This window comes from Stenella coeruleoalba, assembly GCF_951394435.1.
Source record: "Stenella coeruleoalba genome assembly, chromosome: 14".
NCBI lineage: Eukaryota > Metazoa > Chordata > Mammalia > Artiodactyla > Delphinidae > Stenella > Stenella coeruleoalba.
In genome coordinates, this window is record NC_137160.1 from 63,595,755 (window position 1) to 63,623,631 (window position 27,877).

At 59.6% G+C, this 27,877-nt stretch overlaps 3 protein-coding genes across 9 annotated transcripts in view; 2 read left to right on the top strand and 1 right to left on the bottom strand.

The window, feature by feature from the left end:
- The window catches only part of THAP7 (THAP domain containing 7), a 191,148-nt gene extending 179,937 nt beyond the window's left edge, over positions 1-11,211 (top strand). Inside the window, exons 1-5 of one of the 4 annotated variants that reach the window (XM_079942181.1) lie at positions 8,992-9,101; positions 9,274-9,353; positions 9,671-9,826; positions 10,306-10,446; positions 10,646-11,211. In XM_079942181.1, coding sequence (XP_079798307.1) covers positions 9,274-9,353; positions 9,671-9,826; positions 10,306-10,446; positions 10,646-11,210 — 942 coding nt within the window. In that variant the 5' untranslated portion in view covers positions 8,992-9,101 and the 3' untranslated portion in view covers position 11,211. Of the gene's footprint in view, positions 1-8,991; positions 9,102-9,273; positions 9,354-9,670; positions 9,827-10,305; positions 10,447-10,645 lie in introns of those variants that run through there. The other 3 variants (XM_079942180.1, XM_079942182.1, XM_079942183.1) reach the window with 3 other exon arrangements.
- LOC307196820 (tubulin alpha-3 chain-like) lies at positions 3,198-8,770 on the top strand. 3 transcript variants are annotated; one of them, XM_079942177.1, is made up of 4 exons: positions 3,198-3,808; positions 4,344-4,492; positions 4,788-5,468; positions 8,107-8,770. In XM_079942177.1, the coding sequence occupies exons 1-4, from the start codon at positions 3,688-3,690 to the stop codon at positions 8,401-8,403; spliced, it is 1,248 nt and encodes a 415-aa protein (XP_079798303.1). In that variant the 5' UTR covers positions 3,198-3,687; the 3' UTR covers positions 8,404-8,770. The 3 variants fall into 3 exon arrangements, with proteins under 3 accessions (XP_079798303.1, XP_079798304.1, XP_079798305.1); XM_079942178.1 differs by having other exon boundaries at positions 4,941-5,468; positions 8,107-8,410; XM_079942179.1 differs by lacking the exon at positions 3,198-3,808 and having other exon boundaries at positions 4,453-4,492; positions 4,832-5,468; positions 8,107-8,410.
- Positions 11,212-13,512: 2,301 nt separating the features above from the next.
- Positions 13,513-27,197, bottom strand: LZTR1 (leucine zipper like post translational regulator 1). 2 transcript variants are annotated; one of them, XM_079942171.1, is made up of 21 exons: positions 26,567-27,197; positions 26,076-26,138; positions 22,677-22,733; positions 21,255-21,334; positions 20,773-20,881; positions 20,190-20,273; positions 19,357-19,414; positions 18,811-18,950; positions 18,152-18,353; positions 17,602-17,757; positions 17,115-17,225; positions 16,766-16,858; positions 16,583-16,678; positions 16,346-16,511; positions 16,001-16,170; positions 15,747-15,903; positions 14,977-15,103; positions 14,741-14,890; positions 14,068-14,173; positions 13,907-13,987; positions 13,513-13,651 (listed from the first exon to the last, which is right to left on the bottom strand). In XM_079942171.1, exons 1-21 carry the CDS (start codon positions 26,764-26,766, stop codon positions 13,535-13,537), a joined length of 2,523 nt encoding a protein of 840 aa, XP_079798297.1. In that variant the 5' UTR covers positions 26,767-27,197; the 3' UTR covers positions 13,513-13,534. The 2 variants fall into 2 exon arrangements, with proteins under 2 accessions (XP_079798297.1, XP_079798296.1); XM_079942170.1 differs by having other exon boundaries at positions 18,152-18,371.
- Positions 27,198-27,877: the final 680 nt, after the last annotated feature.

Genomic DNA, 27,877 nt, shown 5'->3' on the forward strand with positions numbered 1-27,877 from the left:
GACAACATGGATGAACCTTGGAAACATTACCCTAAGTGAAAGAAGTTAATCATAAAAGACCATATACTGTACTTCATTCATATGAAACGTCCAGAATAGACAAATATACAGAGACAGAAAGAAAATGATAGGTTGCCTAGGGCTGGGAGAGGGGAGGAACTGGGGACTGACAGCTAAAGGGTATGGGTTTCTTTGGGGGATAAAAATGTTCTAAAACTGATAGCGGTGGTGGTTGCACGACTCTGTGAATATACAAAAAAACCATTGAATTGTGTACCACTTTAAATGGGTGATGTCTGATATGTGGATTATGTCTCAGGAAAGCTATTAGTAAATAAATAAATACATAAAATCATGTTGTTTGGCCCAAGTTGTATGGATAACAAATGTATACATGTATATACTAGCAGGAAAAATAAACAAAACAACCCTGGTATTAACAATGTTTGTCTCTAGGTTGTGGCTTTATAGATTTTATTTCCTTTCTGTTTTTCTGCATGTTCCACACTACCTACTCTATAAATGTGTGTTACTTTAACAATCAGAAAAATTAATTGTACTTAAGAAATGGCGGGTGGCACAAGCTACAAGTCAGCTGCGCGCGCTACGGCCTGAAGGAGGGCACCCCCATCCCCAGGACGAGGCCCTAACGCCCTGAGACTGTGTTCGGAGCCGGGAGGTGACTGAAGGTAAAGGCCCCCGATACCGCGGGATAAGCGCCCCTGAAGCCTGTTCTCCCCGCCCCACGCGGGGCCGCTCCGGACAGCGACCCTCAGGCCTCCAGAGCGGTGAGACAATCTCGCGGTTTGAGCACGGGGGCGGCGGGACCGGACCAGAGGCGGCGGGACCCTCTCCTGCTTCCCCGGAAGACTCTGCCTTACTCCAGCCTGTCGTTACGCGACTGCCCGCGCCCTCAAGATAGGACACCGAGCGCTGCCCAGCCCGGCACCTCCCTCCCCTCCCCGCCCCGCCCTGCGGGCTCCCTGCGGCGGCCCCCCCAGCGGCGGCCCCCCCCCCCCACCAGCGGACAACAGCCAGGTTCGGCTGCGTAGACACAGTCAGGCCTCCTCGAAGCCGCCTAGCTGGCGTAGACAGAACAGGAAACCGAACACCACTCCCACCTGAAGGCCAAGATCTCGCGGGAACACCCACCTGCGCTCATCCTTCGGCGTCCCCGCAGCCTTCCCGCCAAATCCACGCCCAATCAGAACGCGCCACACTCTGGGAGTCGCGTCCTAACCAATAGGGAGCGGGATTCCAGACCTTGGCCCGCCCCATGGTGCTCCAGACCAATGGGCGTTGGCGGCGCGCGTCCTAGGAGCGCGCGGCGCGGCAGCAGCAGTTGGGCGGCTGCAGCTGTTGAGATCGGAGTGCGGTGGTGGTGCTCACCATGGTACAGCCGGGCGGGCGGGAGGCCTGGAGGCCGTGTCCCGGGCAGATGGGTGGGGGCCGGGTCTGAAAGGATGCCCGAAGAGCCTCGTGTGGGCGTCCGCTCCCCGATCGCGCGGCCAGAGCAGAGGCTGAAAAGGAGAAACTGCGAAGGCGGCGTTCTCGGCCGTGGAGCCACAGTTCCCACGAGTAACAACGTCCGAGTCCGAGAGCCGCGGCAGTCAGCTCGCCTCGGCACGTTGTCTCTGGGCTTAGGGGAGGCGGGCAGTCCAGGCTGCAGTGGTCGGGCTGCCCGGTGCATGGACAGTGGGCACAGCGGGCAGGGCCGGCCTCCGGGGGTGGCGGGGGGCCGTGCTGGGGAAGGAGGTCATCTGCTGAGAAGGGGACACAGGACTTGGTCTGGAGGAACTTTCAGAGGGGAAATAGAGCCGAGTACAGAAATATAAACAAACTTCAGCAATCCAGGCAAGGTCGGCAGTGCGCTCGCTTTCTGTTGACAGCGAGGAATGACATCCCCGAGCACTGCAATTCCTTTCACTGTTAGACAGTCAGATGGACGTGGCCTTACAAACCACGGAGCTCCCCAGCCGCATTTTGTAAATGAAGACATCGGGGTATTTCTTCGGATCACAGAGCTGGCTCTGATCACACTGGGGCTGAGAGAGTAGAAGGACACAACAGGCATCCTGTGAAATACAGTGGATCTGGATTCAAAGCGAATAGTGTGCATTTGAAAATGGTGCGGTTGGGCTTCCCTGTTGGCGCAGTGGTTGAGAGTCCGCCTGCCGATGCAGGGGACGCAGGTTTGTGCCCCGGTCCGGGAGGATCCCGCATGCAGCGGGGCGGCTGGGCCCGTGGGCCGTGGCCGCTGGGGCTGCGCGTCTGGAGCCTGTGCTCCGCAACGGGAGAGGCCACGGCAATGAGAGGCCCGCGTACGGAAAAAAAAAAAAAAAAACCCAGAAAATGGTGCGGTTGGGTGGATTTCAAAGGACTTCCGGGGTGCCGATGGAGTCCTCCTCTGGGGGAGTGATTTCGTTGTCATTGGAGATCTTTCCCAAACCGAATGCTTCCCTCTGGGATGATGTTCGGGGATTGCTGCATCAAACTGGTCTCTCCTGCTCTGAGATTTGGTGCTTGTATAATAGAAAACAGGACTTCAAGTTCTGAGGACTGTATGTAAGTCAGAATTTAGTGTGGGTGGCACACCTCAAATTTCATGTGATCACCTCTGTGTATTTGTAAGGATGATGTGTCTAAAATCAGACATGTGATTAGGGACTAGAGTTAAATTCCCGGCAGGAAAGAAACGGTACATTCAAAACAGATACTCACAGGACAATCTTTAAGAAGCTACTATTTATAAAGATACGCGCAGGGTTTAAGGAAACCACCAAAGGACAGTGCAATATCCCAGCACTTGTGCCATCTGGGAGCCATTAACTCCTAGGCTGGAAGAGGTGAGGGGATGGAGTGCTTATGAGAAGCTCAGAGGGTAGGTTTATGACAAGCGCTGACTGCTGACACTCTGTGCCCTTGTACAGGAACTCAAGCGACCCAAGGCAGCCCGGCAGGGAGGGAGCCAGGGTCAAGCACCCCGACCACACCTTCCTCTAACCTCCAGCTCTTGCTGGTGCCTGACATTGGCTAAAGCAACCAAAAGCCAGGGGGCACAGTCCACATGGGTCAGCCTCCTTGAGCACAGAGCTGGACAGAGAACAGAGGCTAGACTTAGAGGGGCAGATGAAACACACACAGTGACCACCCATGCTTGGGCCATGGTGGCCTCTGTCCCAGTCCACTTTTCCTTTCCCAACTCAATTACCACTTAACCTTATCATTTGGTCAGAACACAATAAAAACTGCTATATTCTTCAGAGAATTACTGTGACTAGCCATAACATGGAGTTTATTATTGACATACGGCTTGCAAAATTTTAAATAACAGAATTTTTGTATAGTAGCAAACACTTAGGTTCTGGGGCTAATTCTGGCATTCACTATCAGCTAGAGTGGTTCAGGGCAAGCCAGTTTTCACAGGGATAAAAGGGTCACATAAGCCTCCTGGAAAAGAAAATAGGGAATGAGAAAGCCCCAGACACTCTGAAGCACATACAAACATTTAATTATATTTTGCCTGCCACACAGTAATGGCTGCCTTCAAGACAAGGGGCCTCACATGTATATTCTGGTTCCCAGCGTGAGTGCATCTCTATCCACGTGGGGCAGGCGGGGGTCCAGATCGGCAATGCCTGCTGGGAGCTCTACTGCCTTGAACATGGAATTCAGCCCGACGGCCAGATGCCAAGCGACAAAACCATCGGCGGTGGGGATGACTCGTTCAACACGTTCTTCAGTGAGACTGGGGCTGGCAAGCATGTGCCCAGAGCCGTGTTCGTGGACCTGGAGCCCACCGTGGTCGGTAGGTACCCTTAGACTTAGAAGGGGAAGCACAGAACCTTTGCTGGGTTCCTCCAGATCAGAAGCCCGAGGTAGTTTCCAAGGGGAGCTGCCAGGAGAGAGCACCTTTCAGTGGCGGCCACCCAGGAGAGAACAGAATGTCACCTTGGAGCCCGTGAGACCCAGGCCACAGAGGGCGCCCGGCAAAAGTCACGCTGATGTCTAGTATGTCAGGGCCATTTCAGCAACACCCCGGGTGTAGCTGTGGGTGTGAACAAAACATGCACGCGCAGAACCGCCTGTGCGGTGTGAGCATTCCCTCGCCTTTGGGAACTGGCCACACTGGCATTTGTTCCTCGGGTTGACTGGACCTTCCCGGAGCCACAAACAGCAGACGAGGCATGTGTATCACACGGAGACCTTTTCTGTGAGACGCTGACGCTGCTGGCCTGCAAGGCACAGCACGTGCCTGTAGAAGTGAAGGTTTCCCCGGACCTGGCCATCCCGGTGAGTCAGCGACCGTCCTTAGAGTCTCGGGCACGCTGTCCTCTCTGCAGATGAAGTGCGCACGGGGACCTACAGGCAGCTCTTCCACCCGGAGCAGCTGATCACCGGGAAGGAGGACGCGGCCAATAACTACGCCAGAGGCCATTACACCATCGGCAAGGAGATCGTCGATCTGGTCCTGGACCGGATCCGCAAACTGGTGAGAAGGGCCCTGGGAAGGCCTCCTGGACAGGAGGGGAGGCCCGGGATCTCCCCGGGACATCACTTTGGCAAAACCCAGCAGAACCATGAGTGCAGGGTCTTCCTTTCCGGTGTGGCCGCAGTGCGTCCACGTCTGTAACTGCTAAGTGTGATGCGTGTTCCCTGTGGATGGGTTGAACCCGTATAGTGAACCTGCAGAGGAAGAGTGTGCCGTGACCGGGGCCTGTGGGGGCCCGTGGGGGTGGTGGCACGGCTCATGCGGGCGTGGCCTCACGGCCTCTGCTCTCCCGCAGGCGGACCTGTGCACGGGCCTGCAGGGCTTCCTCATCTTCCACAGCTTCGGGGGCGGCACCGGCTCGGGCTTTGCGTCTCTGCTCATGGAGCGGCTCTCGGTGGACTACGGCAAGAAGTCCAAGCTGGAGTTCGCCATCTACCCGGCCCCCCAGGTGTCTACAGCTGTGGTGGAGCCCTACAACTCCATCCTGACCACGCACACGACCCTGGAGCACTCGGACTGTGCCTTCATGGTGGACAACGAGGCCATCTATGACATCTGCCGGCGCAACCTGGACATCGAGCGGCCCACGTACACCAACCTTAACCGTCTGATCGGGCAGATCGTGTCCTCCATCACGGCCTCCCTGCGCTTCGACGGCGCCCTCAACGTGGACCTGACGGAGTTCCAGACCAACCTGGTGCCCTACCCCCGCATCCACTTCCCCCTGGCCACGTACGCCCCAGTCATCTCGGCCGAGAAGGCCTACCATGAGCAGCTGTCCGTGGCCGAGATCACCAACGCCTGCTTCGAGCCGGCCAACCAGATGGTCAAGTGTGACCCTCGCCACGGCAAGTACATGGCCTGCTGCATGCTGTACAGGGGGGACGTGGTCCCCAAAGACGTCAATGCGGCCATCGCCACCATCAAGACCAAGCGCACCATCCAGTTTGTGGACTGGTGCCCGACTGGGTTCAAGGTAGGCTGGGCGGTAGCGCGTGTTTATCTTCCGCCTGCGGCAGATCCTGGGACGGGGTGCTGCCCCTTTGTGGAGGGTACCCTGTTCCAGGGCAGCTGCACTGCAGGGAGAACAAGTTTAGTAATTAATTTGCTAGGTGCCTTGATCTTTAGCAAGGACTTTATGTACCCTTATTTCTTACAACCAACCTGTAACACTCATGGGCTACTACTACTACTACCTTACAGTTTAGAGACTGAGGCTGAAACAGCTTTTAGTATCTAACAGCCTCGGGGCAGCGAGCAATGGAGGGAGCTTTCAGGGACGTCTGACTGCAGCATGTCTGTCCTCCACATTTTCCCACTCTTGCTCAAGAAGCCTGTCAGGGTCTATGGTATCATTTTGTATTAGAAATCATGGTTTTTAGATTTCACATTACTTCAGTCACCAGTTGTCGCTGCATTTTAGGTAACATTTATGTTTTTGTAGACAGAATTTTAAATTCATTATGCAGTGTTTTCTGTGGGGCCAAGGGTGGTTCACTGCTGTTACTCCAAACCAGACTCGGAACACTGCCTCGCACACAAAATCACACTGATAATTAGGTGGCTCCTTCAACCGTGTTTAGTGTCACGATGAAACGTCTACCCAGAGAAAAGCAACCTGTATCTGGAAGCCAAGTAACATGTTAGACCTATTGTGATCACCAGGCTAAGTGCCTCGCCACGCCTGGGATCCTTAACTCTGCCCCCTCTTCTTCATTAAACGTCCTTGTTCACAATTGATCTTCCACATTAGAAAAAGTGCTAGATCCCGCACTCGTGAGCCCTGATGAGTTCCTGAGGTGTTTTGGGGAGTTGCACCTTCCAGGGTCATTGCAGATTGAAAATGAAGAGAAGTAGAAGCAATATGTGTGTCATCCTATTGCCATTTGGAAAGTCCAGAGCTTGCCTCTGACGACAGACAAGTTGTTGCACCCACCTGGCCTCTGTCAGCCCCACTTCAAGACACCCTGGCACTGACCATCTCCGAGGGTGTAAGACCGACAGATGCAAAGTGACTCACAGAAGAGTAAAGTCTATAACAGGTTTCACCAATCTGGAAATATTCATTACACCTTCCATAAGAGGTTTGCAGACCTCAGAGGTTATAGGTGGGGGTTGAAACCTTCCATTCTTGACTTCTCCTTTCAGTCACCTCACCATGACCTTCGGAAGGCAAGGACATCCAAGGCAGCCGCAGCTGGGTGGCACTTTGGGGGGGTGATGTGCCCTCTGCCCAGGCTTTCCCTCCTGGCTGAGTCTCTGTGAGCCAGTGGGGAGGCCGGTCTTGTGGGGAGGTACAGGAAGTCACAGCTTCTGTCCCCACAGAGGATAGTTCTCCCTCAGATGGAGCACGTTGAATTCTCATTGCTCTAAGTTCCTTTTTGTCAGTCTGAGTGTGATTTCACCATACGTTCTTTAATAACCATTTCCTCAGGGGTGCACTATTGTCAAGGAGTCTTTCCCATGTTTATGTTTAGTTTTTTCATTATAAATGTGTGTATGTGGCAAAATATTAAAATGACTTAGAAGGCTGAAAAGCTGAAGTCCTCTTCCCCTTCCAGAGCTTTGTCCCTCAAGAGATAGTCTGTGCATATTCACATTACACCTCTTGTTATACGGGTGACGTTGACAGAAAGGGGCCAGCGACATGGGCAAAGAACATTCTTTAAAGGTAGGTGACAGACTCCACTCATGCCAAAGAGAAACGGAAGCTGGCAGCACTCCCACTTGGAGGGGCTGGCTGGCCTGACCTTAGCGCTGTGTGAGAGCACCCCTCTATCAAGTCAGAACCCCCTGTGCCCTTCCCCCTGCTCATCCCAGCTCTTCTGGAGACTGGCTGTGTCCAGCTGCTGCTGACTGCTAGCTGCTCACTAGGGCAGGGAGGGGGTCACAGCATCAGCCCTCTCCCCGTTGTTTGTCCTCCTCCAGCATGGTATTCCCTGAGCTGTCAAAGACTCTAGCTGGTGTTTAATACTCTACAGGTATTTTTAAGCATAAATCGAATTAAAGTTGCTTTTCTTTTTACCAAGTATACCTTGGACATATTTATATGCCGGGACAGATTTCTCATTCTTTTCTATGATCATACAGTGTTCTACTGTAGGGAGTGTATGATAATTTAACTAGTTTCCACAAAGGACATTTGTTTCCAGTTTTGCCATTTCAGATGGCGCTTCACAAAGTGAAAATATGAAGTCAACGGATATTAGATGTTGGCATATATTGGTACAAAACAAAGTACCAATTCCTACAGGGCATAATTTAAACTGGGTCCACGGCCCCCGTTTTTAAAAATAACCTACAGGGCTTCCCTGGTGGCGCAGTGGTTGAGAGTCCGCCTGCCGATGCAGGGGACACGGGTTCGTGCCCCGGTCCGGGAAGATCCCACATGCCGCGGAGCGGCTGGGCCCGTGAGCCATGGCCGCTGAGCCTGCGCGTCCGGAGCCTGTGCTCCGCAACGGGAGAGGCCACAGCAGTGAGAGGCCCGCGTACCGCAAAAAACTCCACAAAAAACAACCTACCTACAATTTCTGAGGTGAAGTATAAACTTCACCATGAAAAATAAATAAATTAAATAAATAAATAAACTTCACCATGTTCCCCTTCTCTGGCAGGTGGGCATCAACTACCAGCCCCCCACGGTGGTCCCAGGGGGAGACCTGGCCAAGGTGCAGCGGGCCGTGTGCATGCTGAGCAACACCACGGCCGTCGCCGAGGCCTGGGCCCGCCTGGACCACAAGTTCGACCTCATGTACGCCAAGCGCGCCTTTGTGCACTGGTACGTGGGGGAGGGCATGGAGGAGGGCGAGTTCTCGGAGGCCCGGGAGGACCTGGCAGCGCTGGAGAAAGATTACGAAGAGGTGGGCGTGGACTCGGTGGAAGCAGAGGCCGAGGAAGGGGAAGAGTACTGAATGCGAGGGCGCGGCTATAGGCCCCCTGTCCCCCGACTGTCACATTACAGATGTGTTTACCTATTAAAGTTTCTGTATTGAGCATAGTCTGCCCTGTGCTGCACTTCGAGCAAATTCCCACGCCAGATACTTTCCTTTTCCAAGTGAATTTCTAGGGAAACTATGTTCCTCCCGAACAGAAAAGATGCAGCAGGTCCGTACGTGTGTCTCGCTACACAGAGCAGTCAACTGCCGCGTTACCCCCCGAAAAAGGCTTCAGAGTGAGGGGCGGAGAACCGGGAAGCGCTCTCCGCCTAAACAACTGGAGTCCTTCGCTCCGGCCAAGGCGCTCCTCGGGGGCCGGAAGTGGGCTGGTTCTCGTCGTCGGAGTCGCGGGCCAGCCGCGTTTGCCCCGCCCCGCACGAACCCACTCCCGCGCCCCACCCCCGGAGGAACTGTCCCGGAACCTCCCGCCCGGCCCAGAAGAGGAACCTCTCCCGCAGGAAGCGTGCGCGCCAGCACCGCCGGGTTCGTTCCCGTCGTAGGCGTTTCCCGACCCGGGCGGCGTGGGAGATCCCCGCGACCACTCCCCGGGCTCGCTCTGCAGTTTCCGGGACCCGCCTCTCGGCGAACGCCGCGCACTTCCGCGTTTCTATGGTATTGACTTCCGCCGCGAGCCAAACCTCGCGATACTTCGGCGGCGCAGCAATGGCGCGACCGTGAGTGCCGCAAGCGGGAGTCTGGAGAACAGGCTGGGACGGGGTTCGGGCGAGATCGAGCCGGGGAAGACCCGCCACTCGGGGGCCGCTTGCAGCGGGGTGGCAGCCTGGGGCGCGAAGCCCCTCCGGGCCCCGACGGCCGCCCGCGACCGAGCTCCCGCCTCTTCCCCAGATGCCGCGTCACTGCTCCGCCGCCGGCTGCTGCACACGGGACACGCGCGAGACGCGCAACCGCGGCATCTCTTTCCACAGGTTAGCGCGCGTGCGCGCCGGCGCGCGGAGGGTCCCCTACGCATGCGCCCGTCCTGCCTCCTCGCGGAGCCACTGCGCACGCGCTTCTGTGGTCGGGGCGGGGCTTGAGTGGGAGGCTGGGTGGGGGAGGAGGGGCGGTCCGCCTGCCCGGGCCAGCTGCTTCGAGTCTCACCTACGTGATGATGTTCAGCGAGTCTCTTTTCTTCTGGAGGCCTCAGCTTCCTTGTCTGTGCGCAGGCAGTGTCAGCGCGAGGTCTGGGGGCGGCATGAGCGGGGCCGGCCTTTCCCGTCGGGCTCACGGGCTTGTGGCCCCGCAGGCTCCCCAAGAAGGACAATCCAAGGCGGGGCTTGTGGCTGGCCAACTGCCAGCGGCTGGACCCCAGCGGCCAGGGCCTGTGGGACCCGGCGTCCGAGTACATCTACTTCTGCTCCAAGCACTTCGAGGAGAACTGCTTTGAACTGGTGGGAATCAGGTGAGCCTCCTGGCAGCTGGCAGTGGGCAGGGCCTGGGCAGTGGGGTGGCAGCCGGCCGGTGGGGAGGTCCCCGGAGCAGCAGCCCTGGTTTCTCCAGCTGGGAACCTCAGCTTCCTCTCCCGACAGACCTGGGCAGTGAGACCCACCCCCCTAGGGATCACTGTGCCAGAGCGCACTCCCTGCAACCCCAGCCCTCCCTACAAGTGCACAAACGGAATCAGTTCTTTTGGCTGGGCTACCCTGTTCTGGTGGAGCCTGTCCACACTCTTTAACTCTGAGGAGTTTTGCACGGAAGAGATTGGTGGGGGCCTTAACTTGGCATTCCCCAGACTCATTGTTGGCAGGGTGCCGCCCACCTCCCACAGAGCTAACCCAGCAGCTTGCTGGAGTGCTGGAGGGCCTGCTGGCTCCATGCCCTGCGGGTCGGCTGGGGCGGCAGGGATTTGTTCCACCTCATCCAGACCGCTCTCCCTCGCAGTGGGTATCACAGGCTGAAGGAGGGAGCAGTTCCGACGATATTTGAGTCTTTTTCCAAGTTGCGTCGAACAACCAAGACCAAGGGGCACAGTTACCCCCCTAGCCCCCCTGACGTCAGCCGGCTCCGGCGATGCAGGAAGCGGTACGTGCTGCAGCGGAGGGGGAGGTGCCCCACTGCACCCCAGGTCTGAGGGACTGGGCTTTAGGGTGCCTGACAGCAGCCTTGCTGGACCGGGTTCTGAGCCCGTGGAGTGGGTTCAGGGATGGGGGTTAGATGACCTGGTAAAATGGGGTCGGCGAGCCCTGAGCCTGGCCTGTCAGTCTCTCTCTCTTCCCCCCAGCTGCTCTGAGGGCCGAGGGCCCACAACTCCATTTTGCCCACCTCCACCTGCTGACATCACCTGCTTTCCTGTGGAAGAGGCCTCAGCACCTGCCGCCTTGCCTGCCTCCCCCACCGGGAGGCTGGAGCCTGGCCTCAGCAGCCCCTTCTCAGACCTCCTGGGGCCCCTGGGTGCCCAGGCAGATGAAGCAGGCTGCAGCACCCAGCCTTCACCTGAGCGGGAGCCAGAGCGACAGCCGTCTCCGCTGGAGCCGAGGCCCATCTCACCCTCAGCCTACATGCTGCGCCTCCCTCCGCCCGCTGGAGCCTACATCCAGAATGAGCACAGCTACCAGGTGGGCAGTGCCCTGCTCTGGAAGCGGCGGGCTGAGGCTGCACTCGATGCCCTGGACAAGGCCCAGCGCCAGCTGCAGGCCTGCAAGCGGCGGGAGCAGCGGCTGCGGCTGCGGCTGACCAAGCTGCAGCAGGAGCGGGCACGGGAAAAGCGGGCACAGGCCGATGCCCGCCAGACTCTGAAGGAGCACGTGCAGGACTTTGCCATGCAGCTGAGCAGCAGCATGGCCTGAGTGAGGGCCGCCCGGCAGGGCCTCAGCCTCTTTCTCCCTCAGTATCCACCTTGAGAGGATCTGATCTGAGCTGCGTCCACCAGCCCTGCCAGATGCCATAATAAAGTGGATTCTAGAAAGAAGCGCTGCTCTCTGGCTCAGCTGGGGGCTGGGGCCCTTCCCCTGGGTACCAGGCCCGTTTCCCCAGATTGGCTGTAGCACCCGAAGGGCTCAGGCCCTGTAGTCCAAGCCCTTGGCTGTGGAGAGCAGAAAGCCCTCACTATATAGCTCTGTGTCCGTGTACTGTACAGGGCTCTCTGAGGGATCGTGTGAGTAGAGGTTCGGGGGCAATACTGGGCACCCTTTCCTTGGTACCTGAAACAGCCTTGACTTAGCCAGCTGGTCTCTGAAGACACCCATGAAACCCAGGCCAGGCTCAGTTCTTTTTCAGGGAAACAACAGGCTTCCGTCCCCAGATCCAATCTGCCCAGCAGTCAGACCTGGCATGAGCTCCAGCTGCTGGTCAGCCCCCCACTCACCACCAGGCCTGTCCCATCTGAAAAACGGACAAGAAAGGCAATTACTGACCTGAGGTTGCTATGCTTGGCAAGTAGTGAGGGCCCCACAGTGACCATTCTGATCCCCAGAGGTCTGGGATGAGGCGTGTGGGGAGCAGAGGGCCAGGCACTTGGGCAGCAGTCCTGGTGTCACCTCTGTCCTCATTTTCCTTCAGTTCACCTGGAACGTGGCAGGCCTCCCTGCATCTGTGATCAGCAGCTCCGTGTGTGAGGCACTTAACCACACACTTGACCTCCCTGCTGGGCCTCAGCCACAGCAGCCCCAAGAGCACCGCTGAATCCTTTCTAGTCCTGGAAAAGGCCACACTGTGTTGTGTGGTTTGCTTTTTGGGGCCCTTGGAGTGAAACTTCGTTTATTCACGTTACGCACAGTCAAATGGCCATTACAGGAGGCAGACACAGAGGGCAAGGTCACAGGTGGTTCCCAAGCCTGCGGGCCGGCCGAGGTGCACCTTGCACAGGCCATTTCCTAGCTTGCTGGGCCTACAGGTGAGCACCCCTTGCCTAAGAATGTCCACCTGGGGCTTCTCAGCAAGGCCTGAGGAGTGGCAGATGCTGCGTTTACGTGGGGCACAACTAGAGGCAGGAAACAAGCTCTAAGGCTCAGAAGAGAGAGGCTGTGTTTCCCCCAGAGTGGCTTCCTGGCAACCAGGGCAGAAGGGTTCTTGTTCCCAGAAGAGGAGCAGAATGGTGCCTTCCCCACTGGGGTGGACTTGGCACCTTCTGTCGGGACAGGGAAGGACTCAGTGGCCTGTCCTCAGTTTCTCAGTGCAGGCAGGAGCCTACAGGGCAGCCCAGGAGCCAGGAGAGCCAGCTCCGGGCCCCCAGGGCTCCCCTCAGGTGGGGAGGGGCCAGAGGCTGGCCTGCATTCCTCCCACCAGCCCTCCCACTATGTGACTGGGGCACCCTGGGTGGGGGTGGAGAGCTGCTGGCATGAACAGAACCAGGCAAGACTGGCTTATCCTGAGCCATCGGGCCACATGGCCCAGCTTCAGCTCCAGGAGGATGGAGGGCTGGAGCCACCGGTGGGGACTGCGCAGTGAGGTTTGGGTGCAGGTAGGACTGCTGTGGCTTTAATGGAGGCAAGCCTATGACAATAAATACTTAGGAACAGATGCGGGCCTGGGGCATCTCTGACTTCTCTCTGGAGCAGCCCAGGGCCCCCACGCACACACAGGTGGGTGGGATCCCACAGCCCCTCTGGATGTCTGGCCCAGTCCGCAGTGGCTGACCCTGCAGGCTGGGAGCTGACCTTAGGGCCCTTCACACCTCAAAATTCACCTGGAGTTGGACTCCATCTACCCAAGTTCTGGGTGGCAGGAGGAAACCCTTACACCAACCTTGATGAGGGTCTGGGGGTGCTGTGCGGCCCCCACATTGAGGGGTCTTGGCAACATGACCCAGTGGCTGGATGCACAAGCCATGCTGGGTCCCTGCTGTGTAGGGGGCCCAAAGCCAGCTCCCTGGTGGGCTCATCTCCCTCACTGGGCCCTGGCCAGGCCCCTGCCTCCTCCTGCAGTGTCCTCACCACTAAGCCCTGGCTTCCCACCCACACCTCCACCCTGGGAGAGGGTGCCAGCCAGGATCCCGCTTCACCGTCTGCTTCCTGTGGGACCTGTGTCCTCAGCAGTGAGATGAGGCATTTGGAGTCCCCCACTCAGCTCCCTTCGGAGGCCCTGGGCACACGACCCCTCGGCCGCAGGCCCGAACGTGGCCAGCACAGTCTTTGCAGTGGGCGAGGCAGGGCGGGCAGCACCATGTGGGCCCTCATATGTCGGCACCCAGCTCTGCGCACTGCTTGTCTGAGATGTGGGAGGCCAGGGAGTCAATGATGTCCAGCAGTAGCTGCTGGCTCAGCGAGCGCAGTGTGGGCAGCTTGGAGACCTGCGGAGGCAACCAAAGGCCAAAAGGATGGAGCCGTGTTCTTGCCAGGGCCAGGTGGCCGAGGAGTCTTCTGGGGACTTGACCAACGAGTACGGGGTAAGGATCAGCCAGTGGGTGGACAGCTCTGCCCGGTTATCCCCAGAACCCACTGCTGCACAAGGCGGCCAGGGCCCCTCCCACCTGGCCCAGGCCACCGCCAAGGGGAGTATGTCCTGCAGACGGGGCAGGCAGCGCACTGGGTGGGAGGGCCCTGACCTTGGTGAACTGGTGCACGATGATGTGGAGGCAGTGCCGCTTCATGTCCAGCGCCTGCGTCTTGTCTGCTGCCTCCAGAATCTGGAACGGCAGGTTCCCTGAGGCACTGCCCCTGCCCCATACACCGCGCAGGCACAGAGGCCCAGGGCCAGGGCAGCTACCTGCAGCACGTTCTGCACCGTCACGTTCATCTCCAGGTTCTGCTTGCAGTACGCTTGCAGCCGGTTGTTGTAAAAGCCGTAGTAGTAGGGCGCCGCGAACAGGTAGCTGAGGGCTGGTTAAGGAGCTGTGGGCCAAGAAAGCCTTCCTCCCACCCAGCTGCCCTCTTCCCCCTGGGGAGCCACCAGGGACGGAGAAGCCCTGAACCAGGGCTGCTGCCTCTTGCTCAGGTCAAGGGGGGCCCACCCACCACAACAGCCGGGCTCCCATCCAGGCAGAGCCTCTACATGGGCTTTGAACCACTCAGGTGTCCAAAGCTCCATTCAGGATCCAAAGAAAACCACAGGTTCCTCTCCCCAGGAAAGTACCCACATGCCCATCTGCTGAAACATCCACGGCCTCACAGAGCCCTGAAGGGCATCCTGACCTCCCATGTTCAGACCCCCACAGACATGACCTGGCCAGGAATCACCCCACACGGAGCCATGACCCCTTCCTCTGAACCCACCCGTCTCTCCTGACTGCAAACCTCTCTGAGCCAGCCAACCGACTGTTCCAGAGAACCCGGAAGAGACTGGACACTAAGAAGTCCTCAGGAAATCGCTTGGCCAGGCCAAGCCAGCAGGGCCCAAAGCTGTCCTGGGAATGACCCGGGAGCCCCAGAGGTGAGGATGCAGCGAGTCCTCGGGCGGCATGTTGACCTCGCCGTAGTAGATGTAGCGCAGCATGGACTCGAAGGCCTGCCTGCTGGGCACCATCTCCCCAATGGAGATGTTCACCTGGCCGTCCTCGGGCATGAAGGACCGGAACATGGCCTCAAAGTAGCTGCAGACGGTGGGCAGGCCCTTAGCAAGTCAGCCAGTGCCCAGCTGCCCACCCACCCATCCGCCCGCGAGACACACCCCACCTACCTGGAGCGGGCTGCCAGAATGGCCTTGTGGGCTGGCCGCGGGTGCCCATCCAGCAGCAGCGTGATGTCACAGAACTCCGCGCCCGCCCCCTCCAGGTATGCCTTCATGTCCTGGATCAGAGACGTGCCTGGGGGTGTAGAGGGGGCCTGAGCCAGAGGGCGGCTTCTGACTCAGGATGCAGGACCCCAGGGCACCACCTCCTGTGCATCTGCCCGTGTTGCCCCCCTGAACGAAACCCCCAGATCAGAGGCCTTACTCTGGCCCTTGAGGCTCTGTCCCCCCCGAGTCTGACCTTCTCCCAGACTCGGCCCCCTGAGCTCTCTCCTGCCCCAGTGCTGGCGCCCCCTCAGCTGTGTCACCTGGAGCCCATGGCCGAGGCAGCACAGGCCCCAGGGCCAGAGGGTGGAGTCTGTGAGGTCCCTTCCTGGCTGGGTGGGGATGGGACAGGGAGGCACCAAGCGTCTGAGGGCTGTGCCCACCCCTCACCAGGCCCAGATGTGGGCCCACCTAGAAGAGAAGCTGGGCAACTAATCGTGGGACCCTCAGCTCGTTGCTCGCTGCAGACCCTCATGCCTGGCGTCCCAGTCAGGGCAGCACTCGCTGGACAGGGCCCATGTTCTCCCAGGAATGGTCCTGGGAGATGTCACCCTGGCACCCAGCCCGCTGAGCAGGTCTCTGCCTTGCCCGAGCCTGAGCCACCTGCGGTAGGACCCTGTGCCCAAGGTGGCTGTGCCCTGTCCACCACTCTCGGGGACCAGGTGGGTCCCTACCGATGTCCACGGGCTGGTCCGAGGGGGCGCGGGGAGGCGGCTGCTGCTTCCGCCGCACAATCTCCACGATCAGAGGAGATGAGAGGCGCTCGAACTCCTTCATCATGATCACCTGGTTGAAGTGGGACTCCTTCACCACGAAGTTCAGGCAGTGCTCCTGGACAGATAGGCCGCAGGCCACTGGGTCAGGCCTCGCCGGACCTACCACAGCAGGTGGGGAGGGGGCACAGGCTGCCACGGACCCCACCCCGCACCTTGAGCTGGCCCAGTTGCAGCCGGGCAGCGCTCTCACACACGACCAGCACGTTCTGCAGGTCCACGGAGGCCTCGATGTACTGACGACACAATTGCTCTAGGCGGCACAGCTGGAAGCCCAGTGCCAGCTTGTACACGTCCATGATGAGCAGCACGTCCTCCACGTGGCCTGTGCCCAAGAACCCCTGAGCCTCTGGCGGGGCGTTGGGGGGGGGGGTGCCCGGGCTCCCTCCGCAACGAGGTGGCTCAGCCACAGGTGGGGTGAAGCCTCGGAGACCCCGGCCACCCCCTGCCAGGGTGGCCACACCCCATCCCGTTCCCTCCCGCCCGCGGCGCAGGCCGACCTTTCCGCGGGTACTTGATCTTGTCTGTGTAGAGGAACTGCATGAGCACCTCGAAGGGCCGTGCCTCGGCCTCGCGGATAGCCACACGCAGCAGGGGTGGCCGGGCCCCACCCGCGGCCCCAGCGCGGCCCTCCCTGAGTGCCGGGGCCGCCTCCTCCTCCAGCTTCTGTGGGCAGAGGAAGGGGCGCTCAAGAACACCCCACGGAAGCCTCTGCCCAGGCGGCGGGCGGCCCTCACCTGGGTCAGCCGCTCCCGCGCCTGCACGATCTTCCTGCGGAGCCAGCGGCTGCGTGCCGTGACGATGGCCACGTGGCCCTGAACGCATTCTTCCTTCTGCCGGAAGAGGGACACCTTGGTGGAGGGCGGGGGACACTCACCCTGGGGGCGGGGGCCGCCAGCGGGCACAGAAGGGCAACCCACCTCACCCAGCACAAACTCCACGTCGCAGAACTGGCGGCTCTCCCACAGCCGCCCATAGTCCTCGTGCAGCGTGCACTTGGGGTAACAGGAGAACTGCAGGCAGAGACCACGCTGCTGGACAGGTCCGCCCAGCCAGCCCCCCACAGGCTCTGCGGGGGTCCACCCGGCCCCTCCCGCACTCAGGTTCCAGAGTACCCGGGCCCAACCGCCCGACCCGTCAGAGGGGTTGCCGGCCCACCAGGTACAGCCTCGGCTCTGGCGCCAGACAAGCCCCGCCCCCGCAAAGCCCCGCCCCCCAGGGGCTCGGTTTCCAGTTTCCGCCTCAGGCCGGCAGCGCGGGCTGCCCCACCTGGAACCTGTACATCTCCCCGCTGCGGATATTGTTGTCCACGGTGCCCCCGAAGATGTACATGGCGTCGGAGATCACGGCAGCCGCGTGGAAGAGCCTTCCGCTGGGCAGCTGGAGGGGAAGGGACAGGGCGGGGTCTCCAGAAGCAGAGCTGGCTGAGGCCTGGCCGCGGCCAGGCTCTAAGCAAGGAGGGCACCGGTGGCCTGGAAGGAGGGGCCACAGGGCAGGACCCCCAACCCCCCCGCACAACCATGCGGGGAGGCGGGGGGAGGCGGGGCCTGTGTGGGCCCACAGACTGGACAGGCCCTGTGGCCCCACCAGGTGGCAGAGGGTGCTGGGTGTCATGTGCTGCACCCATGTAGCCCGTCCAGCAGGCCATGGGCTCCCGGCCTCACCTCACGTGCTGTGTAAGCCCTGAGCCTTGGCCTCTTCAGCACAGGACCAGCTTCAGGGCGTGAGGGGTGGGCATGAGGGTGCCGGCCCTCACCTCTGAGGCTGGCAGGGTGGGCTGCCTGGTGGTGGTGCTGCCAAAGTCCAGGCCAAACACATCCCGGGACTTCTTGCAGCCGCCCCGCTCCTCGGAGCCCAGGGCAGGTGCCTCCTCGGAAGCAGATGCTCGCTCGGGCATTTCGGCTCCACTGACCTGGGGGAGACGGGCAGGTGCACAGCCCCTCAGCAAGGGCCGGACAGGTGGCCAGAGACCGCTGCTGTCCCCGCCTGGGGTGGGGATGGGTGCTGTGGGGACAGTGTGGGGGGAAAGTGACAGGATGAGGGTGCTCCCAGCACGGCCGAGATGGGAGCCTGGCTGCGGTCAAGGCATGCATCCCGGAAGAACATCCCCAGCACAGCGCCAATGCTGGGCCATGAAGTGTTAGCCCATAGGTGGAAAGATGGAGAACAGGCCAGAGGGGCCCAGGCCGGGGTCGGGCCAGGGCAATGTCCAGGACTGAGGGCCCCAGGTGTCCCAGCCTTGCTCCTGCTGGCTGTCTGGAGCCCCTGGCCCTGGGCCCGCCCATCTGTGGACCAGCAGCACTCACCTCACTGTCCGAGCTGGGCTGAATGACCTCCCAGGTCTGGAAGTCCACATCGTAGCAGTGCAGCTCGTTGGGGAGTGTGTTGTCAGCTGCGCCCCCAAACACGTAAAGGTGGCGGTCAAAGGCCACCATGGTGTGCCCGTAGCGCCGCTGCGGGGGCGGCGGAGAGCCCCGGAGCAGGTGCTCGGTGGGGATGCGTGTCCACCTGTGATGTGTGTTCACGCTGCATGTGAACCAGCGATGGGGTGGGGGTTCGTGCTCCCCTGCAGCCTCCACCTGGGCTCTGAGCCCCCCACCCCATTTCATCCTGGCACCAGCCCTGCCTGGCTCCTCGCAGCCCATCATGGGGTCCTGTCTCACCCTCGTCCCCCAACATAGAGCAGGCAGCAGGGGCAGGGCAGGAGGGTGGCACCTGCCCGGGGAGGCAGCTGCTGGAAGGGGTGGCTGGCTGTCTTCACACTGAGACAAGGAGGGAGGCCGCCTAGGCCCCAGGATGCTGGGCTGCAGCCACCCCCCGAGGGGCCTGCGGGGTCTCAGGTCCAGGCTGCGTAAGGGCCCTCACGGCCCCGCTCCCAAGGTGCTGGCTGTGTGTGGAGCCCACACAGGCAGCCCCGGGCACTGGTGTGGTGTGCTAACGGGGGCCCCACCAGCAGGGCACTCACGTCTTGTTCTTGAACTCGAACTGGAAGAGATTGTTCGTTATCTTGGCCCCGCTCTGGCCTGAGAAGACAAACATCCTGTCCCTGCAGACGGCTGCTGGGAAGTTGCAGCAGGAGGGCGGGATCTCGCCGCTCTGGGCCACCTGCGTGGTTGGGGAAGCCATGAGCCCTTCTCCTGGTCCGGGGCCGACCCGCTGAGCTAGGGCTACATTCACTCCTGAACCTTCCGTGAGTGAGGGGTCATGGGTCCATTTTTGTGGAACAGCTTAAAGCCCCCATATGAATGGGCCCAGTTTTGAACAGTTGGGGCTGAAGCCTTCACTACAGGTGAGACAGGGCAGTGGTTAGACACACTGCCCAGGACCCCGACAGTAGCCGCCCCCACTGTGTTCAGAGAAGGGTGGATCAGCCCCAAACTGCACCAGTCACAGGCTCGGAGCCCGTAGTCATTGGGTAACCACCGCAGGGACAGTGAGAGGGCTGGGCCGGATGTCAGGAGGGCCTGGCGAGGCCAGGAACAAAGCGGCCTCCCCGGCCCCAGCCCCTCACCTCCTCCCAGCACGTTAGATCCCGGTCCTGGAGGCCGATGGTCCACATGTCGTTCAACCTGCATTAGGACAGAGGGGTCGGGACCCCACAGCTGGGCTGGCAGTCAGGGTGGGCCTGGGCCCAGCCAGGAGGGAAGGCTCCAGGAAGACAACGCACCAAGGGGGATTCTGACCAGGGGACTATGGAGCGGCCTCGGGGTGGGGGCTTCGGCTGCACTGAATCCCTGCTGGGCCGGGCCCCCTGGAGCCAGGAGAGGCCCTCACAAAAGCCACCACTAACCCTGCAGCACTTGGGGCTTCGGTAACGCTGAATTCCTGGGGAATGATCGTGTGCTGTTTTTGTAATCAGAAAAATACAGCAAAGCCAATGTTCTACAACAAGGAGGAAAGGGCCCTCTGTTGCCCTCCATGGGGAGGCGGGCCGGGTCTGAGCCCTGCCGCTGCCACCCTCCTGCTCACTCAGGTCACTGCTCACCGTGGGCCCGAGTATCCTCACCCCAGCCATTCGAGGGGCCACCACCCGACCCCTGGCTCTGATGACACCCAGCTATGGCCTCAGGGCTGTGGAGCCAGCACATCCTCGGCCAGCTGCACAGACATGGGTGGGCTCGCCACCCCCTCAGTCGCCCCAGGGGGCTTCAGGGGTGCCAGAACTTCTGTCCCCTGTGAGGGTTGGGCAGGGGCTCCACTCAGTGGCCCTCGTCCTGCCCATCTTCCTGTTCTCCCAGCCCTGTCTACACAACCACCCTCCTGAGAAACCCCCAGCTCGAATCCCCCCTCCCTAGCGCAGGAAGGCTGCTCTGTGCCTTGGTGCACTTCCGGGCTGCCACCTACCTGGCGTTGCCGTCATAGCCGGCAAAGATCCACAGCTTGTCACTGTACACTGTGGCGCCATGGGCTGACCTAGCGACTGGCAACCTGGGGCAGGAGGAGGGGGTGAGCAGGGAGGCTGCCCCGTGCAGATCTGAGCCTCATGGCCCCATGAGGCCAGGGCCACAGCCTACGAGTGCCGCCGCCGCTGGGCCCTGGGGCTGCCGTGCCCACACCTGGTGACCGGAGCTCTGGGGACTCCAGCTGGGCCACTGGGAATAAGGGACAGTGGCAGAGGCTGAACTCATGAGGCTGGGGCAGCTGGACAAGGATTCACATGTTCAAGGGCACAGAGCCCTTTCCCAGCTCCCACCCAATATCAAGGGGGTGCGTGCAAAACAGGGCCAGAGAAGTGCCATCCACAGTACACTTGTCCCTTCTACCCTCTGGAAGGAGGGTATCTAAGAGCCGGGGGAGGCGCAGACAGGAGCGACTGGCAGTTAACGCCCATCATCTGTAATTCTACAGAGCTGATCCAGGCCCGCTGCCCCCCGAGACCCAGCACGGCAGCCTGCACAACGCCAAAGGTCTCAGCAAAGTCTCTCACCGTCCTTCAATTTTCCACTCCGTCCACTGGCCAGTTGCAAACTTGTACTCAAAGAGGTCATTTTTATTCTTCAAGTTAGAATTGGAATAAATGTCCCCAGTGTAGCCCCCTGTAAAGGGAGTGAGAAGCCATCACATCCAAAGGCAGCAACTCAGTCATCAAACCCAGGGGGTTGGGGCAGGATCTATCCTCAGTTAAAATGTACTCTGGGACCCCTCTGACCCTCGGGGGCACCTCCTGCCTGCCTGCCCCTGCTCGAGGCTCTGGTGACAGAGGAGCAGAACCCTGTGTCCTGCCCCTGGTTGGGGGACACCAGCCTGGCCACAGAGGCAGACAGTTCCACCCCCAGGAGATCAGGACGGTCAGGGAAACGGGGCCCATGAGAGGGCCTCAACCCAGCCCAGGAACTCAGAGGACAGTACACAGAGAGGCTGGCCAAGCACAGCACATGGTCGAGGCTTGATGGGAGGAGGGCCGCTCACCAAAGACGAACATGCTGCTGCCATAGACGACGGCCGAGTGGTGGTAGCGGGGAGCAGGAGGGGTCCCAGTGGTGAAGGCCCTGGTGGGAAAGAAGGGGCAGTGGGTGTCGGCAGGGGGCAGCCCCCCTCACCCCCAAACTTCTTTTTGCTTTTGTATTTTGAGGGTAATACCTGTCTCGTTATAGAAACCTTAAAATATTGCCAATAAAGAAAACCCCAAAAAACAGCACTGAAACATATGTATAATTCCTTTGCCAGAAACCACCATCCACACCTTGAGCATGCCTCCCCACCACCTTTCCCAAGCATATTTATGCGTCTGAGTAATTGTTTTAAATGGATCATGTGGTAGATGTCCTTGCTACTCTGGAACCATCCACACCTGCATCCCCACAGCTGCACCATATTCTGCAGCATGGGTGGTCCACACATCTTATTTATTGAATTAAAAACCGGTTTATACTGCTTTCCTGGGGCTGCTCCTTTTCAGAGTTTTATACTTAAGCAATTTTTAACAAAGAATTATAAAGTCTTGAGAGTGATTTTTAAATTAATCTGTAACTCTTGGACACATTTTACAATCAAGTGTGAGAGAAATAACACACAAACTTCCAAAGCAATACAGCACCACCCGGGTGTCTGGGCAAGGGGTGATGCCACCTGTTGGGCCACATTCAGCAACTGTGAGTACTGGGCGTGGACATCCTCCTCTGTCGAAGCCGGGCAGTGAGACCCCAACCCAGAGAGCAGCGCCCAGAGCTGCTGCTGAGCCTGGTGCCGAGGGGCTCCTGCACAAGGAGCTGGCATAGCTCAGGAGGAAGCCCAGCACCTCCTAATCCTGGGATCTTTTTCTCTCCTCAGCTGTGAGCTGCTCCCAGTGGGGGCTGGACTGGAGCAGATGGGCACAAATGTGCAGTGCTCAGAGATGGCAGGTGTCATGCCCGAGGCCACACAGCTGGGAAGGGAAGCCAGGACCTACAGGCTGCCCACTGCCTGTGTGGGGTCTCCTGCCAGAGGATGGGCCCCACAGGGCAGGGAGGGCAGGGGAGCCGCTGCTGCCAGCCCCTGGGCGGCACCCTGCAGCAGCAGAGACCATCCTGGAACGCCCCATCAGCCCATGGTCCCCCTGTCGGCTCCAGGAGACAGGCCTGGTGACTGAAGAGCTCTCCTGAGGCAGAATCGAAGGACCCACAGCTGGATCAAATAGATCCCCTTAAGTAACAGGATCCAGAAAAACCAATCTCAGCTACAGACCAGAAAAGAAAGCCAGGAAATAGAGGGGATCACTAAGAGCAGTCCTGGGCGCTGTCATCTCCTCCTCGAAGCTTCTCTAGCTCTCCATGAGCAGGACCTGGCTGGCAGTCAGGCCCCAGTGGTGCTCCGTGTCTAGAGAAAAACAGGGCTGGAACTGGGGACACCCACCTGCACCAGGAGCAGTCCTTCACGTCGAAACGAAGGAGGTCGTTGAGCATCGTCTTCCTGAAAGACAGCCAGGGACCCGGGAGATGGACACTGTGCCCGGGGGTGGGGGCAGCTGTTTGGGGACTCAGCCAGGGCTAGGCAACCAGCTGATGCCAGAGGGACCAGAGAGGTGACCCCAAAGGAAGCTCCCCAGCTGGTTCAGAACCAGCCTGCCTGGGGTCAGGACTTAAGCATGATCCCAGGCTCCTCACGCCTCACCCCCTGTTCCAGAATCCCCACCCACACGCCCACTTGTGGGCTGCAGCACCCCTTCTCCGAGGCTGCGCCATACGACGCAGACGCTGGCTCACATGTCAGAGGAGGTCCCTTGCCTTCTCTCTCTTCCTGCCACCTCTTTATTGCAAAGCTAATGTAATAACTACATTAAAGATACAATAAAGCAGGGCTTCCCTGGTGGCACAGTGGGTAAGAATCCGCCTGCCAACGCAGGGGACACGGGTTCAAGCCCTGGTCCGGGAAGATCCCACATGCCGCGAAGCAACTAAGCCCGTGTGCCACAACTACTGAGCCTGCGCTCTAGAGCCTACGAGCCACAACTACTGAGCCCAACTACCACAACTACTGAAGCCCGTGCGCCTAAAGCCCGTGCTCTGCAACAAGAGAAGCCACCCAACAAGAAGCCCGTGCACTGCACCGAAGAGTAGCCTCCACTCGCCGCAACTAGAGAAAAGCCCGCGCACAGCAACCAAGACCCAACGCAGCCAAAAATAAAAATAAATTTTAAAAAAAAAGATACAATAAAGCAGAAAGCAAATCCACTGGCCATCCCACCACCTAACAAGACCCGCACGTTGGGGCGTCCCTGGTGGTGCAGTGGTTAAGAATCCGCCTGCCAATGCAGGGGGCACGGGTTCGAGCCCTGGGCCAGGAAGATCCCACATGCCGCGGAGCAACTAAGCCCGTGCACCACAACTACTGAGCCTGTGCGCCTAGAGTCCGTGTTCCACAACAAGAGAAGCCACCACAATGAGAAGCCCGTGCACCACAACGAAGAGTAGCCCCCGCTAGCCACAATTAGAGAAAATCCACACACAGCAACGAAGACCCAACGCATCCGAAAATAAATTAATTAAAAAAAAAAAGACCCGCACGTTACCACCAGCCCTTATCAGTAACAGAGAGAAGGGCATCCACCCAACAGGAGCCCAGCACCCCAGCCTCCTCATTTAGCCTCCGCCTCCAGGAAACAGCCTGGGAGACCAAAGGGCCTGCCTGAGGCCACGGAGCCAGGGGGCTGGGGCTGGGAAGCAGAGGCATGACTGTAGTCCCTCCCCTTTCTCATTTGTACCCCCCGCCCCAGCTACATGAGCACCTTTGTAGCCAGCCTGTACAAAGTTGCAACTAGAATGAGACAAATTCCTATCCTGTTTCTTAGTGTCACATTGTACAGAAAATGTTTCTGCTTCTCACTACACAGTTGTCACTCAAACTCCACCTGCTACAGAACACTCCAGGGGGATGTCCCCACCCGCTGCCCTGCGCTGGACACCAGGCCTTTTCTGGTTCAGGGGATTCTCATTAAGGCTGCAGTAAACATCTGTGGGCGGATGCCTCTTCCTCATTTTATTCCTTCAAGTGACAAACATTTATTGAATTGTCTGGGTGCTGGAATACAGGTCCAGCCCTGGCTGAGGAGACAGAAATGAAACATCTGTGTGCCTGGGGGCCAATGGAGCCAGTAAGAGGTGCAGAAGGGGAGGGGGCGCTGCTGGCTGGTCCGGTTAGTCCAAGGGGTGGGGGAATGCCTCACTCACAGGAGATTTAGAGGAGGGGCAGGAAGGGTGGGAAGCAGGGAACAGCCAGCGAGAGGGGCTAACCAGGAGGATGCTTGGTGCAATCAGAACACCGCAAGGCAGAGGTGTCACCCAGTGCAGCACAGACAGAGGCAGGGGAGCTGTGGGTGCAGACGCGGGCAGGGCCTCACAAACTGCCAGGAGGGCTTGCATTTTTACTCAGAGGGAACCATCCCAGGGTTATGACTCAAGAAGGAACACACTCTAGCTGGCTGCACATGGGAAGAGAGACTGAGGAAGACAGGCTGGAAGCCAGGGGCCACGCCCAAGAGACCCTTCTATCCAGTCTGAAGGTCCCCGTGGGGGCTTGCCCACTCTGTCAGCCCCAGGTCAGCTCCTCCAGGGAATCCTGCAGGACCATGGCTGCAGCACCAATCAGAGGCCAGCCCTGCCTGGGCTACAAGCCAGAGCCTATGGTTGAGAGGCAGGGACAGGACTCAAGGGCAGGATGAGTTGTGTGCCAACACCACACCCTCAGCACAGGGACACCTCTGTCCTCAGCCTCTCACAGCCCTATGCTCACTGACCCTCAGGAGCACCCTGCAAAAGCAGGGCAGAGGCCCACCCCCTTCTACAGAGGAGACCAGGGTGCAGTTGGTGGCTTTAAGCCACCTGCCCCAAACCACAAAGCTGTAACCTGAACTGAGCCCTGTCTGTCCAGGAGCCCAACTTCAGCCCCACATCAAGCAGGCTCCCAACCTTCCAGAGCCCTGGTGGGCATCCCTAGCCTCTCCTGAGCACATGAAGGGGTGGATGAGGGACAGAAGCCCAGTGGATGCCGGGCAGCACAGTTCTACACTGTCCTACTGCTGGGTGGTTGCCCATACTGACCCCTCTGCTCGGGACACTCTTCCTCTTTTGCCTGGCTCACTCCTACTCATCTTTCAGGTCATCAGCCCCCCAGGAAGGCTTCCCTGACCAGACCGGACCAGACCAGACCCTGCCTCCTGGTGCAGAACAAGCCTGCCTGCTGTGCCCGCACCCTGCACTTGATGTGGTCCCGCCCTCGCTAAGACAGCTCTTTCCCTCTGGGGTGGTCCAGCTCCTGGGAAAAACACTCCAGGAGAAGGATGCGGCTGCACAAACCAAGGGTTCACCTCGGCCATTATTTCACCAAAGGAAACCAGCCACTGGGAACTGTTCGTGGGATGGAGATGTGCTATCAGGAAAAGCTGTTTGCTGGGAATGTACAGCAAAATGTGGGAAAACCCTTACAAAAGTGAAAAATGGGGGAAGGAAATAAATCTGTATCCTCCAAACCTTCTCAACTGCCATGTGAGCATGTGGGTGAGGCCCAGAGGGAGGCGCAGGGAAGAAGTGCCTGGCAGGGGTGGCAGCCATGGCAAATGTGTTTCTTTCAAGGCTGTGTCCACTCACTCAGAACAAGAGGGATATTTCCATGTCCTGAGTGTGCTGCAGTGCTGAGGGAGCCTCACTGATTTGGAAGCTGAGGCCGAGTGCTTAGCTAATATCTGGAGAGATGGCAGTGGAGCTGCAGAGACCCAGTCCCCACCACTGTGCTTCTCCCTCCTCAATCCAGACTCACCCATTGTCTCCACCAAATACATAGATGGCATCTTTATAGGCCACCACTGTGTGCTTGCTGCGCCTGGAAAGAGAGGGGTGGGTGGCGGTCAGGCTAGGACCCTCCTGGGGGCACCCAAGGAATGAGACTTGGCACTGAGACTCCCACAGAAGTCGGATAACACCTCTCAACTGCCAAGATCGATGGAGACTCCTGAATTCCACCAGTACCCCCAAAGGACTCTGCATGTGGGGACCCCTGACACTCCCACCCCCCTACCGAGCACCTGGGGCCCCAGCTCGAGACCCACAAACACAACTTAACTCTAGTACCCTGCCCGGGGCCACCCCGCTCCGGGACTCCCTCGGAAGCCCCTCCCCTGCCGTGGACAACCCCCCCGCCCCGCCATTACCGGGTCCCGCTCCGGGACACGGCGGCCCGGCCTCGCCCCAGCGCCCCGCCTGGGACCTCCTCAGACACCCCCTCCCCAGGACCCCCACGCCCCGCCGTACCGGGCCCCCACGAACTCGTCGCAAGGCGGGAGGCGCCGCCAACGATGCACTGTCTCAAAGGGCCCGAAGTTGAGCGTCAGGTACTCGACACTGTCCGAGCAGCTGTGGTCAAAGTCCACGCTCGGGGCCACCTTGGACCGCGCGCCACCGGCCAGGGCCCCGGTCCCGATCGGGCCGCCCGAGCCACCCGGCCCCGCCATGCCGGGTCCACGCCCGATGGGCCACCGGGTCCGCGGGACGTGCGGCCACCGCCCCGGGCCGCCCCCGAGGGACTACATTTCCCGGCGAGCCCTACACCGACGGCGCCGCACTTCCGGACGGTGGCGCACTCCGGAGCGCCCTCACTTCTGGGCGAGCTTTGGAGTCCTAGTGACTCTGAGGGCCCGTCTGTGCAGCGAGCTCCTAGTCTTTCGAGAAGCATTCCCCGCGAAGTGCGGGCGCGCTGTACCCGCTCCAGCGCGCGCGGGTCCCCGGCCGCAGCCCCTCCCGGCCCGCACTTCCCCGGCGCGGCTCCCGGCATGCCCTGTGCGCGTGGCTCGGCCTCGATCGTCCGCCGCGCCAGGGATCCCGGACGGAGGGTTCCGGCCTCGCATTGGCCTCCGCAGGCCGCCCCACCATCCCCTTCCTGCTGTGTCCCCGACCCGGTCCCCGCGTCTCCCCTCGGCGTTCCTTTTGGCTGTGAGGCAGCGTGGCGCAGAGGCTCTGGATTCTCAGTCCTACTCTAGCAGAGCCTCAGCTACTTCACCTGCGAAATGGGCATTCAGGAAGCTCAGGCTGCCATGAGAAGCGTGGGTCTGTCTTGGGACCTGCTCCTCAGTACTGATTGGGCCAACGCCGCCAAACTGCCAAACCCGAGCTGCCTCTGACCTCTGAAGAAGCACTTCCTACCTCAAAACCTTTGCATGTGCTGTCCCCTCTAACTGGAGTGCCCTTCCTTCAAAATCCAGATCCAAGACATTGGTCTGAGGAGCCTTCCCTAACCCCGGGGGCAGCAAAGGGGTTGCTCCCTCCTCTGGGCGCTCACAGACCGAACTTCCTTGGTGTGACACTGAGCGTTCTGTGGTCTGTGGTCGTGCCTGTCTCATCATCTTTCACCCTCATGAGAGTTTGCCCAATTACAGTGGAAGTCACACAGATCTGCAAATGTGTGAGTTTTAATTTTAAGATAATGTCTAATATGTTGCAGGGTCCTACAGGGGACCAGTCCCAATAGAGGAAGAAGAGGCAGGGTCTGTCCTGCCTCCACTGCCAGCCATCAGTGGCACTGGACGTCTTGGGGGCTGAGCATCTCCTGGAGGCCGCTGAGGCCTC